Below are 22,143 nucleotides of genomic sequence, written 5' to 3' on the forward strand. Positions count from 1 at the left end.
GAAACATGTGGATAAAGGCCAGCCACTGAGCCCACAAGGGGCATAAGTTATAAAATATCTATCCACATGCAAAAAGAACATCAAGGCTTAAAGTTTGTTTTTGTTTAACACCACCACTTGAGTACACTGATTAATTAATCAGCTGCTGGATGTCAAACAGGCAGTCTTCAGATCAGCATCTACATTTTCCTTTAGCAGCAAGAGATCTTTTACGTGTACTTTCCTACAGATAGGACAGTCAAGTGTTTCTGCCAGAAAGACATTTCTAGGTATGGCGCTATGGAATTGAATGCAACTACAGTCAATAGCAGGGTTGAAATTTAACATGAAAACGATGGTCGCCAGCAGGGCCAGTTGAAGAAAAATCTTACCGGCCCATCTCATATTCAACTAGCCCTCCAATTATCACATTGAAATTTAACTGCACAACCAAATTCAAAACTAGAATGTTCTTTGTTGAGTAATAACCATGTGCTAACCGTATAATAGTTTGTTTGCGTCAAAAGGAAACCGATAATAAATAAATTAATAAAGTTAAAATTCATATAAAAACATGTTACTAAGTTTTAAACCCATACCAATTGAAATAACATTTCTTAAAAAAAGAAATCCATTGTAAATAAAACTATTTCTTTACAAATTACCATTTAATTATATACAAATTAAATATCATTTTTAATACAAAGGTGAAGACAAAATGCAAGAACAGCCAAGATATACAGCTTGACTTGCATTGTCTCTGAAGTAAAATATAATGCAGTACAAAGTTACTAAAAGTGTTTTAGTCAACTAATCTGGGAGTGGCAGTCCTCTGTGGTAATGCAAGAGGGATGGAATTTTTATTAAAGGATTTCCTCGGGAGTTGCTGCCCTATAAACGAGGCACTAGAGAGCCATGGAATCATTTACACATGTCATTAAATTCAGGATATCTTTTATATAGACATAACATGTTATACAAATGTTCAATTCTCAGAAGCCTGAGGTATACAGCTCTGTACAAACTGATGGCTGTTAGACAGAGGGAGGGGTACAATGTTTAAGAAGGGTTCCTCTATAGTATTAAAATTTCTCGCTCCAGCCAGTGCACCACGACTGGTACATCTAAGGCCATAGTATGTGCTATCCTGTCTATGGGATGGTGCATATAAAAGATCCCTTGCTGTTAATCGAAAAAGGGTAGCACATGAAGTGGCGCATGTGGGTTTCCTCCCTCAATATCTATGTGTTCCTTAACCATATGACTGACACCATATAACCGTAAATAAAATGTGTTAAGTGTGTTGTTAAATAAAACATTTCCTTCCTTCCTTTTCCTATAGTATTGAAAAGTATCACTGTATTCATTTGCTAACCTCTGATTTTTATGGGCCATTTCAAAATTAGGAGGTGTACACCCCTGCACCCTCCCGTGGATCCACACCTGCTATATACTGTGCTCTAGTGGTGTCCTTAAACAAAACACCACTTTATCCATTAATTTACAAAAAAACTGACTTTTTATTATACCCGACACTATGAAAAATCTTTTCTTTTTCTTTTTAAAAAAGAAAACAACCAAGTCTTCCATGATTAATCAGTGCACCGTTTGTTCTGCTGTCGCCTACAACAAAACCTGACCCTGACAGAAAAGAGATCACCACTACTGAGATAAATGGCCTGTTATTGAGTGTGGAGCTACATGATGCCCTGCTGTTATTTCTCTATTGATCCGGCTTCTGCCAGTGCACTGCAACCAGTACTATTAAGTGAGGTCAGCAGGAGGTGTGGTGCATTCAGGTCTGATGACTTTGTCCTGAGAATGCACTCTCCTCACCTACCCCTTCACACTGATATGGGTCAGACCTGCCTAACCTCCCCCTCACACTGTCATGGGTCAGGCCAGGCCACCATCTGCACTTTGCTGTCCCAGAAACAGAGGTGGCTGTCCTCATATGACTTCAGCTGACCCGGTGTGTGACCTCACAAAGGTAAAAGGTCTGTGCTTGGTCTATGAGTACTGGGAGCTGGTTGGGTTGTTATTAACAGGAAGAAAAGCTTGACTATTAATAATGGGAGAAGCATAGAAAAATGGAATCGTCCATAGTTCATGACAACCTGTTTGGTTTGGAATGTTTATTAGGGTTTCATGGTATTTGCTTTCATGGTCATTATAAATCTGCTAACAGCATAGTTTTTGTTATTTTATTATTTTAATCTGACAATGTCATAAAGTAATGTTTTTTGGGGTTTTTTTGCTTAGAATATTGTATTCTGAATTTTGTTTGAATCTGTATTATTACAATATAATAATAAGATTGAAAAATAAGTGATCCAATTTTGTATATATTAATTTTATCTATTCTGGAAACAAAAATATGTACTGAAATACATAATTAAAACTAAAAATGATTTGACTTCATATTTTTCTTTTTTCAAACTTTAACATTTTAAAAATATTTATTTATATTTTTATTACTTTTTTATTTTAACTATTATTATTATATTATATAGTTACAAATTATATAACAGAAATTCTTATTGTTCTTATTTTTAATTTAATATTTTTTTCATTTCTTTTTTAAACATAAATTTATAATAAAATAAACCAAAACATTTATAATAATTCTTTTCTCTTTAAATATTGTTTTTAATCATCAATTATTAAGACCAGTCAATGGAATGGAATTTTATCAGCTCTTTTATTAAATGACTACTACTATGTGCTTTTACATCAGTCTACTTTATATAAACTCACCAAAAAATTACATTTCCAAGGTGTTTTTATCTTTTTTTTCATGTGCTTTAAAATATAAATTTATAATTATTAAATTCCCCCTTCTCCTTTTTGAAGTAATAATCCAAATTGTCCATTAGTATTCTGTCCCGGACCAGGCCACTGGCTATCCAGAGACTTGGCCCGCGACAGATCTGCCTGAACCGTAGTGGAACATGGGCATGTTAAAGACACAAACACACACACCCCTCCCTCTCTCCCCCTCCCTCCCTCCCTCCCCCTCTCTCTCTCTCTCTTATAAATTGACTAATTTGGCAATGTGCTAGGTGAGCCATACAGGTACTAACAGTGAGTGACCATGCAATGTTTCCGATGTATTGCTATTTCAATATTTGTCATAAAATAACTTCAAAATATTGACTAGATTAATTTAAATACTGCAAAGGTTAAATTATTTGGAATCTGTTATTTTGTAATAAATCTTTTTAAACACTTATTAATTTTCTTAAACTGGACTATATTAAGATGCTACATATAGTAACAGAGAAAATGGTGGTGAGGTGTCTTAGATGTGACAAATCAGTTAATAATGTTCACATTATGTGGGTTTTTTGTTTAGTTTTTTTATACTAAAAAAGTAAATGCAGGTCTACAAATACAAAATAACAGATATGGAACAAATATTATACAATTACTGAAAATTTAAATAACAAAGACAGAGCAAAATGCAAACATTTATAACATGAATTTATGGAAATGCTGTACTAGAAATAACTGATAATGAAAATTACTAATAACAAGAGCAGAGAGATGTAAAACGATCCTATTTGGTGTCTAATATTGGTTATTTTGATTGAGAGAGAGAGAGAGAGAGAGAGAGAGAGAGAGAGAGAGAGAGAGAGAGAGTGAGAGTGAGAGAGACAGGCAGAGAGAGAGAGCCAGACAGACAGCAAGAGAGAGACAGACAGACAGACACAGAGACAGACAGAGAGAGGGGAGGGAAGGAGGGACAGACAGACAAACAGACAGACAGATTAAAAGTGAGTCATAGAGTGTGAGAGTTAAAATTTGTTTTGTTTAATGACTCCACTAAAATACATTGATTTATTAATCATCGGCTACTGGATGTCAAAAATTTGGTAAATTTGATAGTCTTAGAGAGGTAACCCGCTACATTTTACCATTAGTAGCAAAGCATCTTTTACATGCACCATCCCACAGACAGGATAGCACATACCACAGCCTTTGATATACCCGACATGGTGCATTAGCTGGAACAAGAAATAGCCCAATTGGAACACCAATGGAAGGAAATGTTTTATTTAATGACGCACTCAACACATTTTATTTTCGGTTATATGGTGTCGGACATATGGTTAAGGACCATACAGATATTGAAAGAGAAAACCTGCTGTCACCACTTCATGGGCTACTCTTTTCTATTAGCAGCAAGGGATCTTTTATATGCACCATGCCACAGACAGGATAACACATACCACAGCCTTTGATATACCAGTCATGGTGTACTGGCTCGAGTGAGAAATAGCCCAATGGGCCCACCGACGAGGATCAATCCCAGACCAACCGCGAATCAAGCGAACGCTTTACCACTGGGGCTATGTCTCAGACTCTCACCAGTGGAGATCGATCCCAAACCGACCGCGAATCAAGCAAGTGATTCTGCTTCTGCCACATAGTCTATTCCTGCTATTAAAGCAGCAAGGAATCTTTAACATACATTTTTCCAGACAGGGCAGTACATACATGTACCATAGCCTTTGATGTATCGGTCATGGGGCACTGGTTGGGAAACTACCATTAAGCTGTGTGGTCTATCATGAGTTTGTACAAACTGATCAGTGATTAATTAATGTCAATTAAAAAGTACACTTTAGGTACTTACATGTGAATGTAGGTTTTTCTCTATTTCATTTCATGAAGAATATTAGAAAACTATTTTAAAAGAATCTCCCCTCCCCTTATTTATTTTCGTGCTTATATCCCATTAAGGTTCAAGCATGCTGTCCTGCGCACACCTCAGCTATCTGGGCTGTCTGTCTAGGACAGTGGGTTACTTGGTCAGTGGTTAGTTAGAAAGAAGAGGGTGTAGTGGCCTTACACCTACCCATCGAGTCCTTAAGAACTCGCTCTGGGTTGGAGGCGGTACCAGGCTGCGAACCCTATACCTACCAGCTTGTAGTCCGATGGCTTAACCACGACGCCCCCGAGGCCAGTATTTCTCTATTAACAACTTTAAAATCTTTTAAAGAACGTTTGTTGGAAAACTAATTAAAATATTTAAAATAACTATATTTTTCAACAGTATTTCATTATATGATGCAGTAAAAAAAAACCAGATATTGAAGCAATTGTGCACTTTATGGTACAAGCATAAACTCTGGCATTGTTATACAACAACAGTGCTGCACCGAGGGCCTGGGAATTAAAAGGGAAATAACTCTGTCTTGTAAAAGATCACAAACTGGTTAAACCGAAAAAGCAAGTGATCCTCCATGTCATCAAGGTAATGAGCATATCATTATTGGAGGTGGACAGCAAAACAAGTTGAAACATTTGGGAGTAGCTGCTAGATTTGGTAAAATGAAACTGAACTTCAAGGGAAAACAGAAAAGGTGACACACAGGACATGAAATAAGTTATAAGCATTGAATAGCAATATTTGCAAAGCGAACATAAATTTGGTACAGCATTCTTCGAAAAGCTTGCTTTAAATCTGATCTTAATTTTTCACCTTTATATAGTGCATATATAACTGTTTAAACAACATATACATTATAGACTTGTGCAAGTCAAATAATTTTTTTAAAACATTACTATTACAGCTGAATAAAACACAAAAATAAACAAACAAAATATTCAGTCCAATTCTTAAACCAAATGGGAGTCTACTCCATATGGTATAGTAATTAGTAACCGTTAAGTCTCATCATTAAAGTCTGATGTTGGGGGTTAGGGAATGCACAAATCACAAAATAAAATTGTCATAAAATAATATTTCTGCTAATTCAAAATCCAGAGTTTATTTTTTTTTTAGGGGTTACACATTACAATAAAGAAAGAAAAGAAATGTTTTATTTAACAACGCACTCAACACATTTTATTTACGGTTATCATTATAATAACAAAAGGATCATAAAATAATATTTTTGCTACATGTAAGTCTGGTTGACGAGATTTGTTGGCATTTTTTGTTGGGTTATTAGTTTTTTCCCCACAAATTACGACAACAAAATTATCATAAAATAAAACTGGTTGCCATTTTGAAATATGGTGGGATTTGGGGGGGGGGGGTGTTGTTGGGGGGTGGGAAGGGCGGGTGGTCATAATGAAAATATAAAACAAAATAATGAATATTGTTTTCTAGTAATAAACAAGGAAACCTGCTGCCACCACACAACCTACTCCTACTGAACAGCAGCTAGGGCTCCTTTTTCATGCACTTTCCCCATAGACAATAAGCACTAGCACTGAACTACACCCCTCTCCAAATACTTAGTTACATATTCTACTAAGTACACAGTGCCACTTGTTGAGAGTAAAATACCATGCAGCAATGAAAATACAACCTGTGATGTAGAGAGTATTGAAGGAAGAAGGAAATGTTTTTATTTAACGACGCACTCAACACATTTTATATATGGTTATATGGCGTCGGACACATGGTAAAGGACCACACAGATATTTAGGGAGGAAACCTGCTGTCACCACTTCATGGGCTACTCTTTTTGGATTAGCAGCAAGGTATCTTTTATATGAACCATCCCATAAACAGGATAGCACATACCACAGCCGTTGATGTACAAGTTGTGGTGAACTGGCTGGTGCGAGAAATAGCCCAATGATCCCACTGACAGGGATCGATCCCAAACTGACCTCGCATCAAGCGAACGCTTTACCATTGGGCTACATCTCGCCCCCTAGAGATTTATTGAAGTAATATTAGGGTGACAGTTAAAAATAAAGTTTGTTTTGTTTAATGGCAACACTACATCGCATTGATTTATGAATCATCTGCTATTGGATGTCAAACGTTTGGTAATTTGTTGACATCTGGTCTCAGAGAGGAAGCCTGCTATATTTTTTTTAGTAGTAGCAAGGGATCCTTTATGTGCACCATCCCACAGACAGGATAGCACATACCACGGCCTACAGAGGATAACAAATATTACAGCCTTTGATATACCAGTCGTGGTACATACTGGCTAGAACTAGAAATAGCCCAATGGGCCCAGCAACAGGAAATACATCGTAAAAAGATCTCAAGCAAGCTCATTTTACCCGAATATCTCTATCTTTTTTGCCCGAATTTGAGGATTTGCTCCACCCACTGCCCCACTGTTTCGTACACTGATGATAACACGCATCCTTGCACCTGAGATACAGTACTAAGACACACTGATTTATCATTTTTCTTTTGGTAAGATTTGAGCTTTCTCACGATTGTTAGGTAAAAGAAATCAATTGGCCATGCACATATAAACAATGTGGTATGTTGTAATAAATAGAATACTACACTGCTCTCATGTATTATGAGAACATTTCTCTTTTCGACCTCATGGCTGTGATGTATGAATTATGCTTCTTTTCTTTTTCTTTCAATATTTATTTGTGTTTATATTTTAATTGCATAAATATACTACTGTAATGACGTGTATGTATTATAGAAAAGACCTAGCAAGCATTGTATAAAGTATTCCTAATCCATTTGTTTTTTGTTTTTTAAAAAGCAATAAAAGATCTTTCAATCAGATGTATGATTGAAAATACTTATAATATAAGCAGTGTCTTATGGGCACTCGTTTAGTATATTTTCTAAATATCATCTTATAAACATATATAATAATCATGCTATAACTTCTGTTGCCACAGAGAGAAAAAAAACGGTAATTTCATATTCAACAATTAAATATGTAACACAAACTCAATAACAAAATTAGTCTGTGTTAAATATATACTGAACCGCAAAAGAAACGCGACACATGTGTGGCTGAGAAAATATGTTTCAATTGATTAATATCAAAGATAAATTTTGAAAAATCTGATAAAAGTCAATTTATTGGATCCACTTTGACCACAGTCTCTGGGTCGTTTGCCTGTGTTCAGGTAGTGGGGGGATCCAGCACATCGAGATTGTAGGGCGTGACATGTTCAATACCGTGTATGTCCTCCCTGGGTGTTCAAAAACGGCCATACACCGTCGGTACATGGAGTGCACGAGGCGGTTCACAAAAGCCATTGGCACCTGTGCCCACACCCTCAGGAAAGCTGCCTCCAGTTGCACACGAGTTGTCGGCCGTGGGACCACCTGGTTAAGCCGTCTGACCACCTGGTTAAGCCGTCTCTGGATTTCATCCCACAGGTGTTCAATCGGGTTCAAATCAGGGCTGAGAGCCGGCCACGGCATGGTTCTGATGTTGTGCTGACGCAGGAAGTCCATGGTGATCCTGGCCGTGTGGGGGCGAGCATTATCCTGCTGGAACACGTGGTTATGGTGATGCGTGAAGAAGGGCACTATGTGAGGTGTTAGAATCTGGTCAACGTAGCGCTGCGCTGTGATGCCATTCCCTCTGCCTGCACCAACATTTTGGAGCGAGCGTTCTACCGACTTACATGTATCTGGATTCTGCCTGCCCCTTAATTGTAACACACGATTGCAAAAAGTGTTATTTAAAGCAGATTTGTGTTAGCAGTGGCTGAATGTAGCAATCGTTAGTGCAGTTTTCAGAGCATTGACATGATGTGTAACAAGAGCTGACTGTATCAAAACCCAGACTCACCATTTTACCTTCTAAGTCTGTCGCAAGTTCCCAACCTTCTGTTGCGTGCTTCAATAGCAATTCGTTAACATACACACATACACATATATATATATACAGTGGACTCTGTCTAAACCGGACTCGCTTCGTACCGTTGAAATAGTCCGGTTTATACAGAGGACCGGTTTAGCCAGAGTTCGTCCAGAGTTATGGTTCTTGAAAGATCGGCGACTCGCGATCAGCAGTGACATTTACACCGCAAGCCAGACTTTCAATCGATCATTTCAAAGACAATAAAAATATTTTTAAAATGCAAAACCTCTTAACACATAAAACATAAAACGTAAAATGAATAAATAATTTATTGATTTAATACACATCAAATGGCACAAGGACATGGTAGTTTTAACAAGTGTCACATTGATTGAATGGACTGTATCGAATGAATAAACATTTTATTTATTTAAATAGCAAGTGTCACTGTTATTAGTTGAATGAATGTACACGTAGTTTATCGAGTTTCACCTGAGAAATAGTCTGTCACTGCTGTCTGTTTGTTCCTGATGTTTCTTTCAAGGGCAAACTCTTCTGTCATGACTTCCAAGTTTAAAACTGGTTGTAAAAGTCTATTTTCTTTAGTTGCCGCAAAGTTTTTAACTTGTTTTATAATTTTTAGCACTTCGGTATAATTTAGTTCAGGCATTGTGTCCAACTCTGTGTTGTTGTCATCGTCTGAGCTGTCGTCTGCTGGTTTTTCCTCACCTTTGTCGGTAGATTTGTGCGCCGCCACTAGTTGAGTTTCCCAGTCACTCGCATCCGGGTCCTCTGTGGGAATATCGTGATCGAAATTAACAAACTCAGCCACTGGAACTTCACTTGAGATGGTGGTTAGCAATGTAGCGAGAGGAATATTGTCATCATTTTCATCATCAGATTCCTGCTCGGAGGTGACAGGAAATCCGCACATCATAAAACACTTGGCGATTGTTGTTTGTTGGGTTTCCTTCCATGCTGCGTTAATCCAGTTTACTGCATCCAGAACCGTGATTGCCTTGCAGAGCTCGGTCACGCTTGCACAGTCTTCCATCCGCGAAATGAGTGATCGAATCAGATACTTTCGGTATCGTGCTTTGAAAGCTTTGATAATACCCTGGTCTAATGGCTGCAGCACTGAAGTGGTGTTAGCAGGGAGAAATTTCACCGTTACGTTGCTCACACTTAGATCTTGACCGTGGGATGGTGCGTTGTCAATAAACAAAAGGATTTTTCTTCGCTGTCGCCGCATCTGTCTGTTAAGTTGTTGTAGCCAATCGTTGAACAGTTGAGATGTCATCCAAGCTTTCCGATTGGCTGTCCAAGTGACAGGTAGTGAGTCCTTATTTATGTTCTTAAAACAACGAGGATTCTGTGCTTTGCCAATCACCAAAGGTTTTAACTTTTCTCCCATTGAACTGCAGCACAATAAAACAGTTAATCGTTCTTTCGAAATTTTCGATCTTGCCTGATTAAACCATTGGTGCAACAGTCCATTTAGATTTTCAAACTTTCCATTTGTTATTCGTTTTCTCTCCCCAGAAATGTTTGCATCGTACAATTGCAGGTAGTGTTGTTTACGCTTTATGATGTCTGATACTGTCTGTTTTCCGATTTTAAATTTTAGTGCTAAATCTTTCTGTTTTGACTGAGGATTTGAATCAAATTCTTGTATTAATTTGACTTTAGTTTCTAACGAAAGTTCGATACGCTGCCGTTTTTTGGGACGTACCGCCATTATAAATGAATGAGAACACAAAACATACGAGCGACTCGCACATATTTATACATGTGTTAGTTTGACAAGTACAACTCACAGAATTCGTAAGAGTGAAATTAGTTGTGTATCAACACACACACTAATTTTAATCTGACTGATCTAACGGCCGACCGTAATTAGAGTAATATTCACACTACTGGGATTACGTTTTGTATTTGATCTTGCGACGGCGTCCCGATTCCTTGATAATTGGCGATCATTGTTTCACTAATTAAGAGGCCCGTCGTTTCGGGAAATCCGAAACCGGTGTAGACAGAGGTAATTAATACATGAACGGTTCTTTCGTTCTTGATTTTTGGTCCGGAGTCTGGAATACACAGAATCCGGATTAGGCAGATATTTATACCTAAGAGTTTAACGGTAGCTGGGCGGGACTTTAGAAATGGACCGGTTTACACAGAGATCCGGATTACACAGAATCCGGTTTAGACAGAGTCCACTGTATATATATATATATATATATATATATATATATATATATATATATCATATCACTACTAAGGAATAGCATTGGGCATGCCTATTACATAAATCACATATTTTGAGACATAAGTATGCAAATATTTAGAACATATATGTAAGTATGCAAATTACATTATTACGCAAATTATATACCGAAACGTGGAACTATTTTCACCTGTCAAAATTGTTGACGAACAAACATGGCGTTTTTTGAAGTCGTCTTTTGCAAGTATGCAAAGTATGAAAAAATCCTCATGTGGGCAAACACACAAAATCCCCTTCGATGTCCCGTTGAAGTTTTCAAGTTTTATTCTTCAAAACGACCACGAAACTTTTGTGAAGCTGACAACCCATTCTACATTGCTACATACACACACTCGGTATGCTGAAAACAGGAGAACAGTGGTTCCTCAGGCAATGCATTGGTAGAAATAAACTTGCTGGACTGATGAAAAACATGTGTTTGAGTGGTAATATTTGTACCACTAAACACCTGATAAACCACTCTGCACGCAAATATCTGGACCAAAAACTGAATGACAATCACGTTCCTGCTCATTAGGCTTAAATCATGCAGATAACAGGACACAAAAATATTCATTCAGTTAATGCATACAGCCATATAAATCACGACCAACACAAAGAACTGTCGCACATTCCGTCAGCGCCATCTACATCTGGTGAATCCTCAAGTTTGGTTCTCGCGCATTCGTCTTCGAAGGAAATCCGACAAACTTTTAAATTCGAAACAATCACAGATCATCAATATTTTCAGTGGTGTGAACACCATGTTTGGAGGCAATGTCAGTGGGGGCAACATCGTAATAAATGTGGCTCAGCCTAAAAGTCCTGTTGTCCCCATAAAACGACGAAGAATAATTTTTGACAGCGATTCCGACTCCAACTGAACTTGATGAAGCCCTTAAATAGGTCAGTGACATAGATACGCCTATGTCTGACAATGACATAGTACTCGGCAAAATGCAGCGAAAAGTTATTTTGAAAAATTTGGCTGTTAAATTAGTATTAAATTGTTTAAATAGCTACAATCGTTCTGTCCGCTTTTAACCTAGTTTTAGAAAGCATAGATAACCTTCAAGGTGTATTGACAAACCAATTATCAGCCGAGTGATTGACATGTACATGTATTCATACGTCATAACAAATTGTTACGTCCGAGCATTGGGGTTTTGTTTATTAATCATTTAAGTGAAAAATAAACAAAATTGACAGTGATATGATAAATAGAATTCATCACTCGTATTTTTTAATATGGTAAATATCAACCTCGGCCTGTTAATCTGTATTTGTCTCGCCAAATACAGATTAACGAAGCCTCGGTTGATATTTCCCATTATTAAAAAATACTTGTGACGAATCCTCTATTTATAATATATATATGATTAAGTTTATATTGGCTGTTACGGCCAGTACTACTACTAGTATTTAACTCTAATGCAACGGCCCATTTCACTAAACATCGTAAGTATACATCATTACGGAAGGTGGAGTATTTTACGGACAACTGAAATTGAAATATGTGGTATTCAAACTAAAAAAATTTCAACTATAATAGTAATAAGAATTGGGGGGGGGGGGGGGTAAAACTGCTAATAACCCAGGGTTTTTTAATTTTAATTTTTCTTATTCTTAAGAATGTCTTTGTAGTTATTTAAAGAAACTGTCCTTAGTTTGCTGCTATTGTATCACATTTCCAACCAACAGAGCATTTTTATTAAAATATCACATGAATGATTTTCTTGTTTAGAATATCAGTGTCTTTATTTACAAGGTTCGTCTGTTCACCTCAATGTTTTCAGAAGATGAGACTAGATTTTACCTCCCAATAATTTTGTACATAAGAAAAAATGTATATTAGTTAGTAAACTGAAGCTTTAGATATTTAAAAGCATTAGACCGACTAAAAACACACTGAATATACAGACAATGACGTTCTAAACAAAAAACATTATTTAAAGTCGCAGATTCTACAAGTTTCAGCCCATAAAAATGGACACTAAGTTTGGTTAATCAACAAACCTTCAACACATCTGGACAAGGTTATAACAGAGATGCTGAAATCTGGAATGTTTAAACATGGAAGTACCATCTAAAAATAACTAGAGCTCGCCTCTATAACCATTATTTCTCCTTTTGCAGTACGCCTTTTGGGGTACTGCAAAAATGGAGAAAACTTGAGTGTTTTCTCTTTTATAGATACATTACCTGTCCTCAAGATTCATCCCGCCCGGGCCTCCCCGCTTCCTGTTCTCCGTGCGATGCGCTCAGGGAAAAAGAAGGAAGTTACAGTCATGTGACCGGAACTAGAGAGCAGTATGCAGTAGAAGAATTTAGGCCATCCCATTGGCTGTTGGGATGTTCGGACCAGACCACTTGCGTGGGGGGGAGGTGCACTTGTTTGAGGACAGGTAATGTATCTATAAAAGAGAAAACACTCAAGTTTTCTCCATTTCTATAGACATTACCTGTCCTCAAACAAGTGCAGCATTCAACAGATGGTGGTGGGTGCCGAGATCCGTAGATGCTTGTGATAACTCCCCAACCGGAAAGAGGCTGACTAGTGGAAGAATAAGGCCAACCTTGGTAAGCCCTCATCCTAGGGATGCCCGTCACAGACCAATGCAGGTGATGTTAGTAACAACAACCAGAATGGTGGCATCCGTCAGCAGTGGCAGGTACGGCTCCTAGAACACATGGACCAGGAGGCGGAAGCCACATCTCATGCTGGTTCTGACAGGGTGGGAAGACGTAGCCACCAGGGATGCAGGTGTTAGGTAACCCTCACGTATTGAAGTGTTATAGTTTTTCAATAACAAGCGACAACCTAATGAGGTGCATCCGTCAGAACATTGAACAAAACAAGACCCCCGAGTGTTTTCTGTCTAGTACACCAAAGATCTGTTAGTTCAATAACGACAACCAATAACCACATGCAGTGCAGGGTAAAGGTTATCGAGACAAAAGTTCCGGCACCAGTACGTGAACTGTGCAAAAGAACAAAAGTCTAAGCAATCCTCATCTGTCTATTCGATGGACATCTCGGTATGCAGCCCAGAATCAGACAGACATCAACGGCGACGAGGACGGCTTGTATTCAACAGAGTCTGTGCAGCAACAACCGGACCCAGATGATGGAACCCCTCAACGTCTTCTGTGGTGACATCCCTCAGATAATAGTTGGCGAAGATGGAGTCCGTAGCCCAGAACCAACCAGTGATAATGTGCTGAATGGGTGTGTTGCAGTGCAGGGACATCGTGGCAGCCAAGGCACGGAGTTCATGCGGATTAGAAGCAGACGGAGCAGGTAAACCCTCCTTCTGATAGGCGGTCAGGATAGAAGACCGGATCCAGGTGGCCACCGTGTTCTTGGTAAGGTCCCTCAACCGACTCTGGTTACAGGAAAGGAAAAGTCTTTTGCGATGTTGTCGAAAAGATCTGGTCCTCTCGATGTACTGGTGCAGGGCTCTGACAGGGCACAACGCCAAGTCCTCAACGTCCGCCGGACCAACGATAGAGGAGAGGGCCTGCACAACATACGAACGAGGCGCTTGGTCTGGTAACTGATTCTTTGCAACAAAGTTCATGAGTAACCCCAAGTTGACTGCACGCCGATCTTGGTGAAAACGTACCAAGTCTACATCAAGAGCATGGAGTTCTGAGACACGGGCAGCCGTGGCAAAACCGAGTAAAAACACCGTCTTCCGCATCAAGTCTTGCAGGGAAGAGGATTCGATCGGCTCATAAGGTGCGGTCGATAACGCTCGTAACACCAGATTCAGGTCCCATCTTGGTGGCCGAAACCGGTGTACTTGATCATCAAGGCGAAACCCTTTGATCATCTTATGGATCTCAGGAATACCCGATAACTTCGTTCCAGTAGCGACATCACGAACAGTAGCGATGACCGAAACGTACCCAGCGATGGTAGACCCCTTTAATCGTAAAGTGGTCCGCAGATACAGCCAAAAAACCCAGCAAGACGAAGTATCTGGATCGTCTGAGGTTTGAGGTTTTGCCGGAAACACCCTCGGTGAAAGCAAAGCCATCTGACGTTAGTAGTAGATGATCTGTGCGCTTTCAAAATGGCCGCCGTAGACTGTGAAGAAAAACCTTTCTTTCTCAAACTCTTGGCGATAAAGTCCACGCGTGCAGTTGGAACAACTGCGGACGTGGATGGTATAGTCTTGACGTGGGATGCAGCAACAGATGATCCCAGTCTGGCAGCGGTAAAGGATGTGGATCGGCAAGACGTATTAGATCTGGATACCACATCCTGGATGGCCACATTGGAGCAATGAGTAACAGGCGACAATGGTACAGCTGAAACCTCTGAAGCACCCTTGGAAGGAGGATTCGTGGAGGAAAAGCGTACGCGTCCATCTGTTCCCAGCTGATGGCCAAGGCGTCGAGATCCAGAGCTTCGGGATCCAGCACCGGAGACACGTAAACCCTCAGCTGATGGTTGAATCGTGTGGCGAAGAGATCGATGTTTGGTGTCCAAAGTCTGTCGCACACCCATCGAAACGCTTCGGGATGGAGCATCCATTCCGTCGGCTGTGGAGACGACGGCCGAGACAGTGTGTCGACTAGTACATTGGAAACCCCTGGAATATGGCGAGCCCGAAGTTGCAACGGAATCTCGTCAACCAGCTTGTAGAGACGATAAGTCAACTGCAGCAGACTGCTGGAGTGGGTTCCGCCCTGACGGTTGATATAAGCCACCGCGGTAGTACTGTCTGTGGCTACCATGAGAGAGGCGCCTGACAGCATCTCTCGCCAATGAAAGATGACGTAACTGACAACATCTCCAACAGGTTGATGTGTAGATCGGCTTCATCTGGAAACCACAGCCACCAACAGGGACTGGACTGCAAGGCGACTGGTAACCGGATCAGCAAATCTGCGTTATTGTACTGAATGCATGGATTCAGAAACAAACTGGATACCGCGACCTCTAAGCATAAAATGTTGCGCCGACGTCAAAATTACTCTTGCAATGATACTTCATGAAACAGTAATAGAGTGATTCAGGAATCAAGACATCGGAAACAGCGACCCCGTGATACAGGCAAGAGCCAAGACAGCGTAGCAACTCGCTACGCTACATGCCCGATATACCTGGAAGTGAAGCAACGCAAAACAGCAACCGGCTAAAATCCACGGCCGTCACACCACCCGGTGCGAAACAGCAGCAGAGACCATCTAGACAGCATCGGTCACGAACTCTGGCGGTAACAACAGTAAACGTCAGTGAGTTGATAAGCCGCAATGAACCATAGGAAAACGGTGACGGTAAAACCCCCGTACCACGTGATGGCAACTGGATAACTTCCGGAACCAGCGGAAGTAGCGACTGTCTTGCATCGCCACCGGATATAGAGAACGATCTGCCGAATGTCGCTGAACCTTCCTCGAACAAGAGAATATCGGTGCACGGGATCTCAACACAAGTGACCGGACCAGTAGACTTTCTTCGTCACCAACCCGGAACGCTTGTAACGTCGACCCCTTCACGGCAAAGAGCCGTATGTAGACCACAGGTCTGCCAAGATTACCGGCTTGTGCTGAAAGTCAAGAATGGATCGCTTCAGGCAAGTCGGTTGACGATAGTGTGCAATCGTAGTGCACATCGACGTCACGGAAGATATAAGGTAGACCAACATCATCAAAGTCGACGGCTAGAACAAGGCATATCCTCTGGCATCCTGCACATGAGGAGTTATGGTCGCCATGTACAACATGTACGCTGAACTGAAGCCATCGACAGGACGTGCCAATCTGTAAGTTCTAGGAAGACGTCTGGTCCCGCCGGAAACAGCGTCATCCAAGGCCGGCGTCACACCGTTGAAGGATAGGTTGAAGACGGGATACGTTCGTTGTGACGAATGGGGAACGGCACAAACGAAGTCTACTCAAGTAAACCGACATCGGATCAGTCCTCAAACGGAAACCTTCTAGAATGGTGCGAGTGGACTGTGAAGTGACGAAAGCATATACACCGCAGCGAGACAAACAGTCACAGCCATGTGGGTCACTGCGTCCGGATCTTCTATAACGGAAGGTGCCGACGCATCATCTGGAAAATCGGTCAGTAACCTGGCACAGGCACTTCGATCCAATGTACTGGCTGCATCGGAAACACGGACCGTGGACGGTCCCGTCAGGAGCCGGTGTAACCCTGAACGCCGAATCAGCTGCCGACTGGTGTGGACGGTACGATGTACACGGACCGGCAGGAGCCGGTGGAACCCTGGACACTGCACCACTTCGATCGATCACGGGACGACGGTACCGAACGGTGAGCCGATGACGCAATTTTCCAATTCGTTACAGGGCTCCGTCTGCTTGCTGGAACAACGATACGCACGGGCCAGTTACTGGTAGCCGTGTAAACCGACGGGGGCCTGTGGCAGCCAACGATCGAATGCCGATATCTGCCGGTGGAACCTCCGTGGCGATCATCGAACCCGGACCCTTCTTGGCTGAAACCGGTGGATGGGCCAGCGGCGGTAGCATATCAGATATGACAGCCAGACAATCCCTCAGTGACAAGTGGTCCGCCGCATCCAGATCTTCCAGCACCGCATGAACCGATACATCATCAGAAAGTCACGTAGCACCCGTGAACAGGCCAGTCGCTCTGGTCATGGCCCGATGGAGATACCGGAGAACCGGACCGTGGGCGGTCCCGTGTGGATACCAAGGAACGGATGACCACATCGTCGTTGGATGTGGCAAGGACGGCAACATGTCGTAGACAGCCGCCAAGCAATCCCTCATAGTCATATGGTCCGTAGAGTCGGGCTCTTCAATGACAGATGCCGCAGGCGCTTCATCACCAAAGTCTCGTAGAACTCGAGCACAGGCCAATCGATGTACCGTAATGGAAGCCGCTGGTTAAACCGGACCGTGGATGGTCCCGTCTAGCCCTCGGAGGCCTTGGAAGCCACATCAACTGAAGGTTGGCGCTGACGATCTATGGAACCCGTAGGGAGCCATACAGGTCATGTGGAACGGCTACGGTCCCGGCTCCGATGCGCCGAAGGGGACTTCCCCGCCGAAGATCGGTGAGCCTTGGAATCCGTGGAGCGTCTATCTGAATGAGCCGGCTTCTTAGAGGGCTGCGTAGAGACCGCAGGCCTGTCATCCGAAGTCTTAAGTAACGGTGGAGCTGAAGAAGCCGCACCCCCTGAAGAGGGGACTGGAACCGGACCTGACCCCGAACTCGCCGATTTAGGTAAGGTCGCCATTGACGCCATTGTTTCTTCCAGCATGGTCGGTAGAATTGAACGTAACTCTTCCGCCACGGAGTCAGCAATCGAAGGCGAAGATTCCACCTTCTTGGTCCTCGAAGATTCCACCTTCTTGGTCCTCGCTGACACCACCTTCAGGTAAGCCGCGAACTCGACATCAGACAAGCCCGCACAAAGGTCGCATCTAGAAGTGAGGCCACACGAACACGACAACCTGGGTCGCCGCCGGCTAACTTCTTCCAGCGTAACACGCTCGAACTAGTCGCCTGAACATTATCAGATATGATAATAGTAATTTTTCAATCTGTGAAAAGAAAGAAAAACCAACCATAACACAAATACAAAGCCGGTAAATAAAGACGCCATTTTGCAAATGGCGTCCGACACGACAACCGGCGATATAACAACATTTCATGTAATTAACACTTGGCAAGTCAAGCGAAATACGCGAAAGACATATGAAAGCTAACGAAAGCTAACGAAAATTAAGGTGAAAAACATTTCACCCAAACACAAAGCCAGTCAACACAGACGCCATTTTGCAAATGGCGTCCGACACGACAACCGGCAATATAAACAACATTTCATGTAATTAAACGCTTGGAAGTCAAGTGAAATACGCGAAAAGAACATACGAAAGCTAATGAAAACGAAGGTGAAAAACATTTCACCCAAACACTAATACAAAACCAAAGGTCTTATAAAAGTTGACTCCAAACAGAGCCAAGCAAAAGGACGTCCAGACCCTTTAGCGAAGAGAAAAAGAAGGAAGTTACAGTCATGTGACCGGAACTAGAGAGCAGTATGCAGTAGAAGAATTTAGGCCATCCCATTGGCTGTTGGGATGTTCGGACCAGACCACTTGCGTGGGGGGGAGGTGCACTTGTTTGAGGACAGGTAATGTCTATAGAAATCTTAATGACCAGAACCACTTCAGGAATATGAAAATGAATATTTAAATAATAAAATGTAAGTACTAATTTCAATTATTAAAAATATGTTGTAGTGTTTAAAAATTAGGGTCTGTCGCTTTAAGACGTAATTTTAGTTGTTGAAAAGGCTGCTGTTAGTGACAAAACATTTTACAATGACAGCAAACTCAGGACTGTCCCGTTACTGATTCCGTGGGGCACACGTCTGCACAGGTAATACTACTGCTATTCAGATTCACTGATGGCCTGTTAAAATGAAACTGAATTTCACAGCTCACAACAATGAAAGACTCATAGAAATATGATAAATATTTATTTCTAAAAGAAAGTAAAAAAGCATTTTAAAAAAGCACATGTAGTGAAACAGTTTTAGTCAGTGACAATGAAAATTATTTCACGAGGGACATAAACATGATACGAAATCGTAGTGAGTTTAATATCCTATTTATTAATCATAATCAATCATAATTTATATCACTCAGCTCGTATGGCTGACGTTTCTGTATGGTTGTAGTGCGCCAATCAATGATCTAATCATGTGACGTCGAAGTGTCACGTCCCACTTGGCGTTCTAGTGGGACATATCACTTTGATATATACCAGGATATTTTTAACCATATGAGTAATAAATGAATGTTCTCACACAGATTATTGCTATTTGGTGGCCAACGTATGGTTAATGTGACACTATGTCTACTTACTGAGAAAAAACCTGTTGTCACATACATGTAGGTTTCTCCCACCAAACGGCATCAAGGAATCTTTTATATGCCATTTCCCAAAGACAGGAAAGCACATACCAGTCATGGGTGTACCAGTAATCGAATAGGAAGAACCTGAATGATGTTTAATCCTTTGAGATAGTGGCAGGGGTAATATAAGCCAATCTTTCAGAGTAAAACAACATTGGTCTTGGTGGCATCATGATTAAGCCGTCAGAATTAAGGCTGGTAGATACTGGGTTCACATCCCAATACCAGTTCCCACACAGAGCAAGTTTAACAACTCAATCGGTAGGTTTAAGGCCACTACACGGACCTCTCTCTTACTAACCACTAACAACTACCCCACTGGTCCTGTACAGACAGTCCAGATAGCTGAAGTGTGTCCAGGATAGTGTGCTTCAACCTTAATTGGACATAAGCATGAAAATAACTATAAAGAATGAAGAAGAAGCAGCTGTCTGAAAATGTCAGACTGTTCCATTTCTTTTAACAAAAACAGACTTGATGTTTTCTTATTATAGGCATAGACTTAACTACATTAATGTATGCACTACACAGCTGGTTGTACTATACCACATAAAATCCCATAGGCGATCATGTTAATGTTTGTGTTTAAAAACACTATATATCAACCATACTATGAACCATCAACTATGACCCATAAATGTTAGTACTACAACCCCTACCTCAAATTATTAACTGAAGAAAATGGTACCTTTCATGGCTCATTTTTGGTATAACCAGATGTTTTTACAACACCCCTAGTTTCACACAAAATTTGAGAACTTTTTTTTATAGGTACCCCATACGTTTCATGCACAAGGCTACTTGACACAGTGGTACTAGAAGAAATAAAATTTCATAAATTTTTTGCCCAGATAAAACTATTTTTTTTACAACCAACACACTCACATTTATTTCACCAATCACAGGACTTGTGGTGTTAACTTATAACTCAATAAAAAGTTTTGTGCATCTCAAACTTTGACCCAGCCAGAAGTTATTTGGTTTAGTACTACCAGCTAAGATCTGATAACAAACTGCTTAACAATGATATAAAGTTCTTATCGTGTTAATACCAACCTTTGCATCGTGGGTGAGATCCATGACTTCAATATGAGGGGAAAATGCTTGTGCTGTAAAACAAATTTATTTATTCATCACTGTAAATTGTTACATTAATGTGAGACACCACCTACATGCTAATAAAATTTCATCTTTAACCTCTTATATTCACTCCAGTATGGCTTGAAAAATAGAATTAACAGCACTGGATTAGATAGTCCAAATGGCATATGTATGTAATAGGAATACAACAAATAATCCTGTCTCTATTTAATTTCAACTGAAATATTTTGTCACTTGATAGGTTAAGGTTTGCAAAATATTTTAAAGCTAAAGTTTTTGTTTAACAACACCTCTAGAGCACATTGATGTATTTATCATCAGCTACTGGATGTCATTTGACAGGCCTCCGAAAATTGTGATAATGGTCGTTCCGTTCACGCGTTGCTCGCGTCAGTCTAATTTTGCGTAACCTATTGTGTGTTCACACAAAATTTCAAGCACCATTTACATGGATATAACTGGTTAAGAAAAAATTAAATGGGTTACATGGATTTATTTTAGCATAACCGATAAATGGACCACGCAGATTTTCAATTCTCAGAGGCCAGAAAGAAAGGTTTTATTTAATGACGCGCTCAACACATTTTATTTACGGTTATATGGCATCAGACATATGGTTAAGGACCACACAGATTTTGAGAGGAAACCCGCTTTCACCACTTCATGGGCTACTCTTTCCGATTAGCAGCAAGGGATGTTTTATTTGCACTTCCCACAGGCAGGATAGCAGAAACCATGGCCTTTGTTGAATCAGTTATGGATCACTGGTCGGTGCAAGTGGTTTACACCTACCCATTGAGCCTTGCGGAGCACTCGCTCAGGGTTTGGAGTCGGTATCTGGATTAAAAATCCCATGCCTCGACTGGGATCCGAACCCAGTACCTACCAGCCTGTTGACCGATGGCCTAACCACGACACCACCGAGGCCGGTCTCAGAGGCCAGATAATTATGACAAGTAATCTTAGATGAAACTTGCTACATTTCCCACTTAATAGTATGGAATCTTTTATATGTACATTCCAATGGACAGGACAGCACATACCACAGCCTTTGATATACCAGTCATGGTTGTAAAATATTTTAGGTGATTACTCTAGATAGGGGATCTTTCTCTTTTTTTCTGTCAAAGATAATCATCTCGTATTGAAAGTTTATAAACTCTTGGTTTGAAATGCCAGTCTTGTCACCAGACTTACAATATTTTCGTGAAACTTCAGGTTTTTTCTTGGTGCTTTGAGAGAAAAAGAAGATTTTCTCAGCAGAAGGATTTGCCCAGGATAAGACTCCCTTCTTGTCCACACAGCACAAAGACTAAA

The 22,143-nt window shown here is 40.8% G+C and overlaps 1 protein-coding gene across 1 annotated transcript in view; it reads right to left on the reverse strand.

Annotated features, from left to right (window-relative positions):
• Positions 1–22,143, reverse strand: part of LOC121378951 (transmembrane protein 94-like) — a 69,227-nt gene that overhangs the window by 37,656 nt on the left and 9,428 nt on the right. The window contains exons 9-10 of the mRNA XM_041507348.1: positions 22,024–22,138; positions 20,782–20,834 (exon numbers count right to left, since the gene is read on the reverse strand). Coding sequence (XP_041363282.1) covers positions 20,782–20,834; positions 22,024–22,138 — 168 coding nt within the window. The remainder of the gene's footprint in view (positions 1–20,781; positions 20,835–22,023; positions 22,139–22,143) is intronic.

Source organism: Gigantopelta aegis, chromosome 8 (genome assembly GCF_016097555.1).
Source record: "Gigantopelta aegis isolate Gae_Host chromosome 8, Gae_host_genome, whole genome shotgun sequence".
NCBI lineage: Eukaryota > Metazoa > Mollusca > Gastropoda > Neomphalida > Peltospiridae > Gigantopelta > Gigantopelta aegis.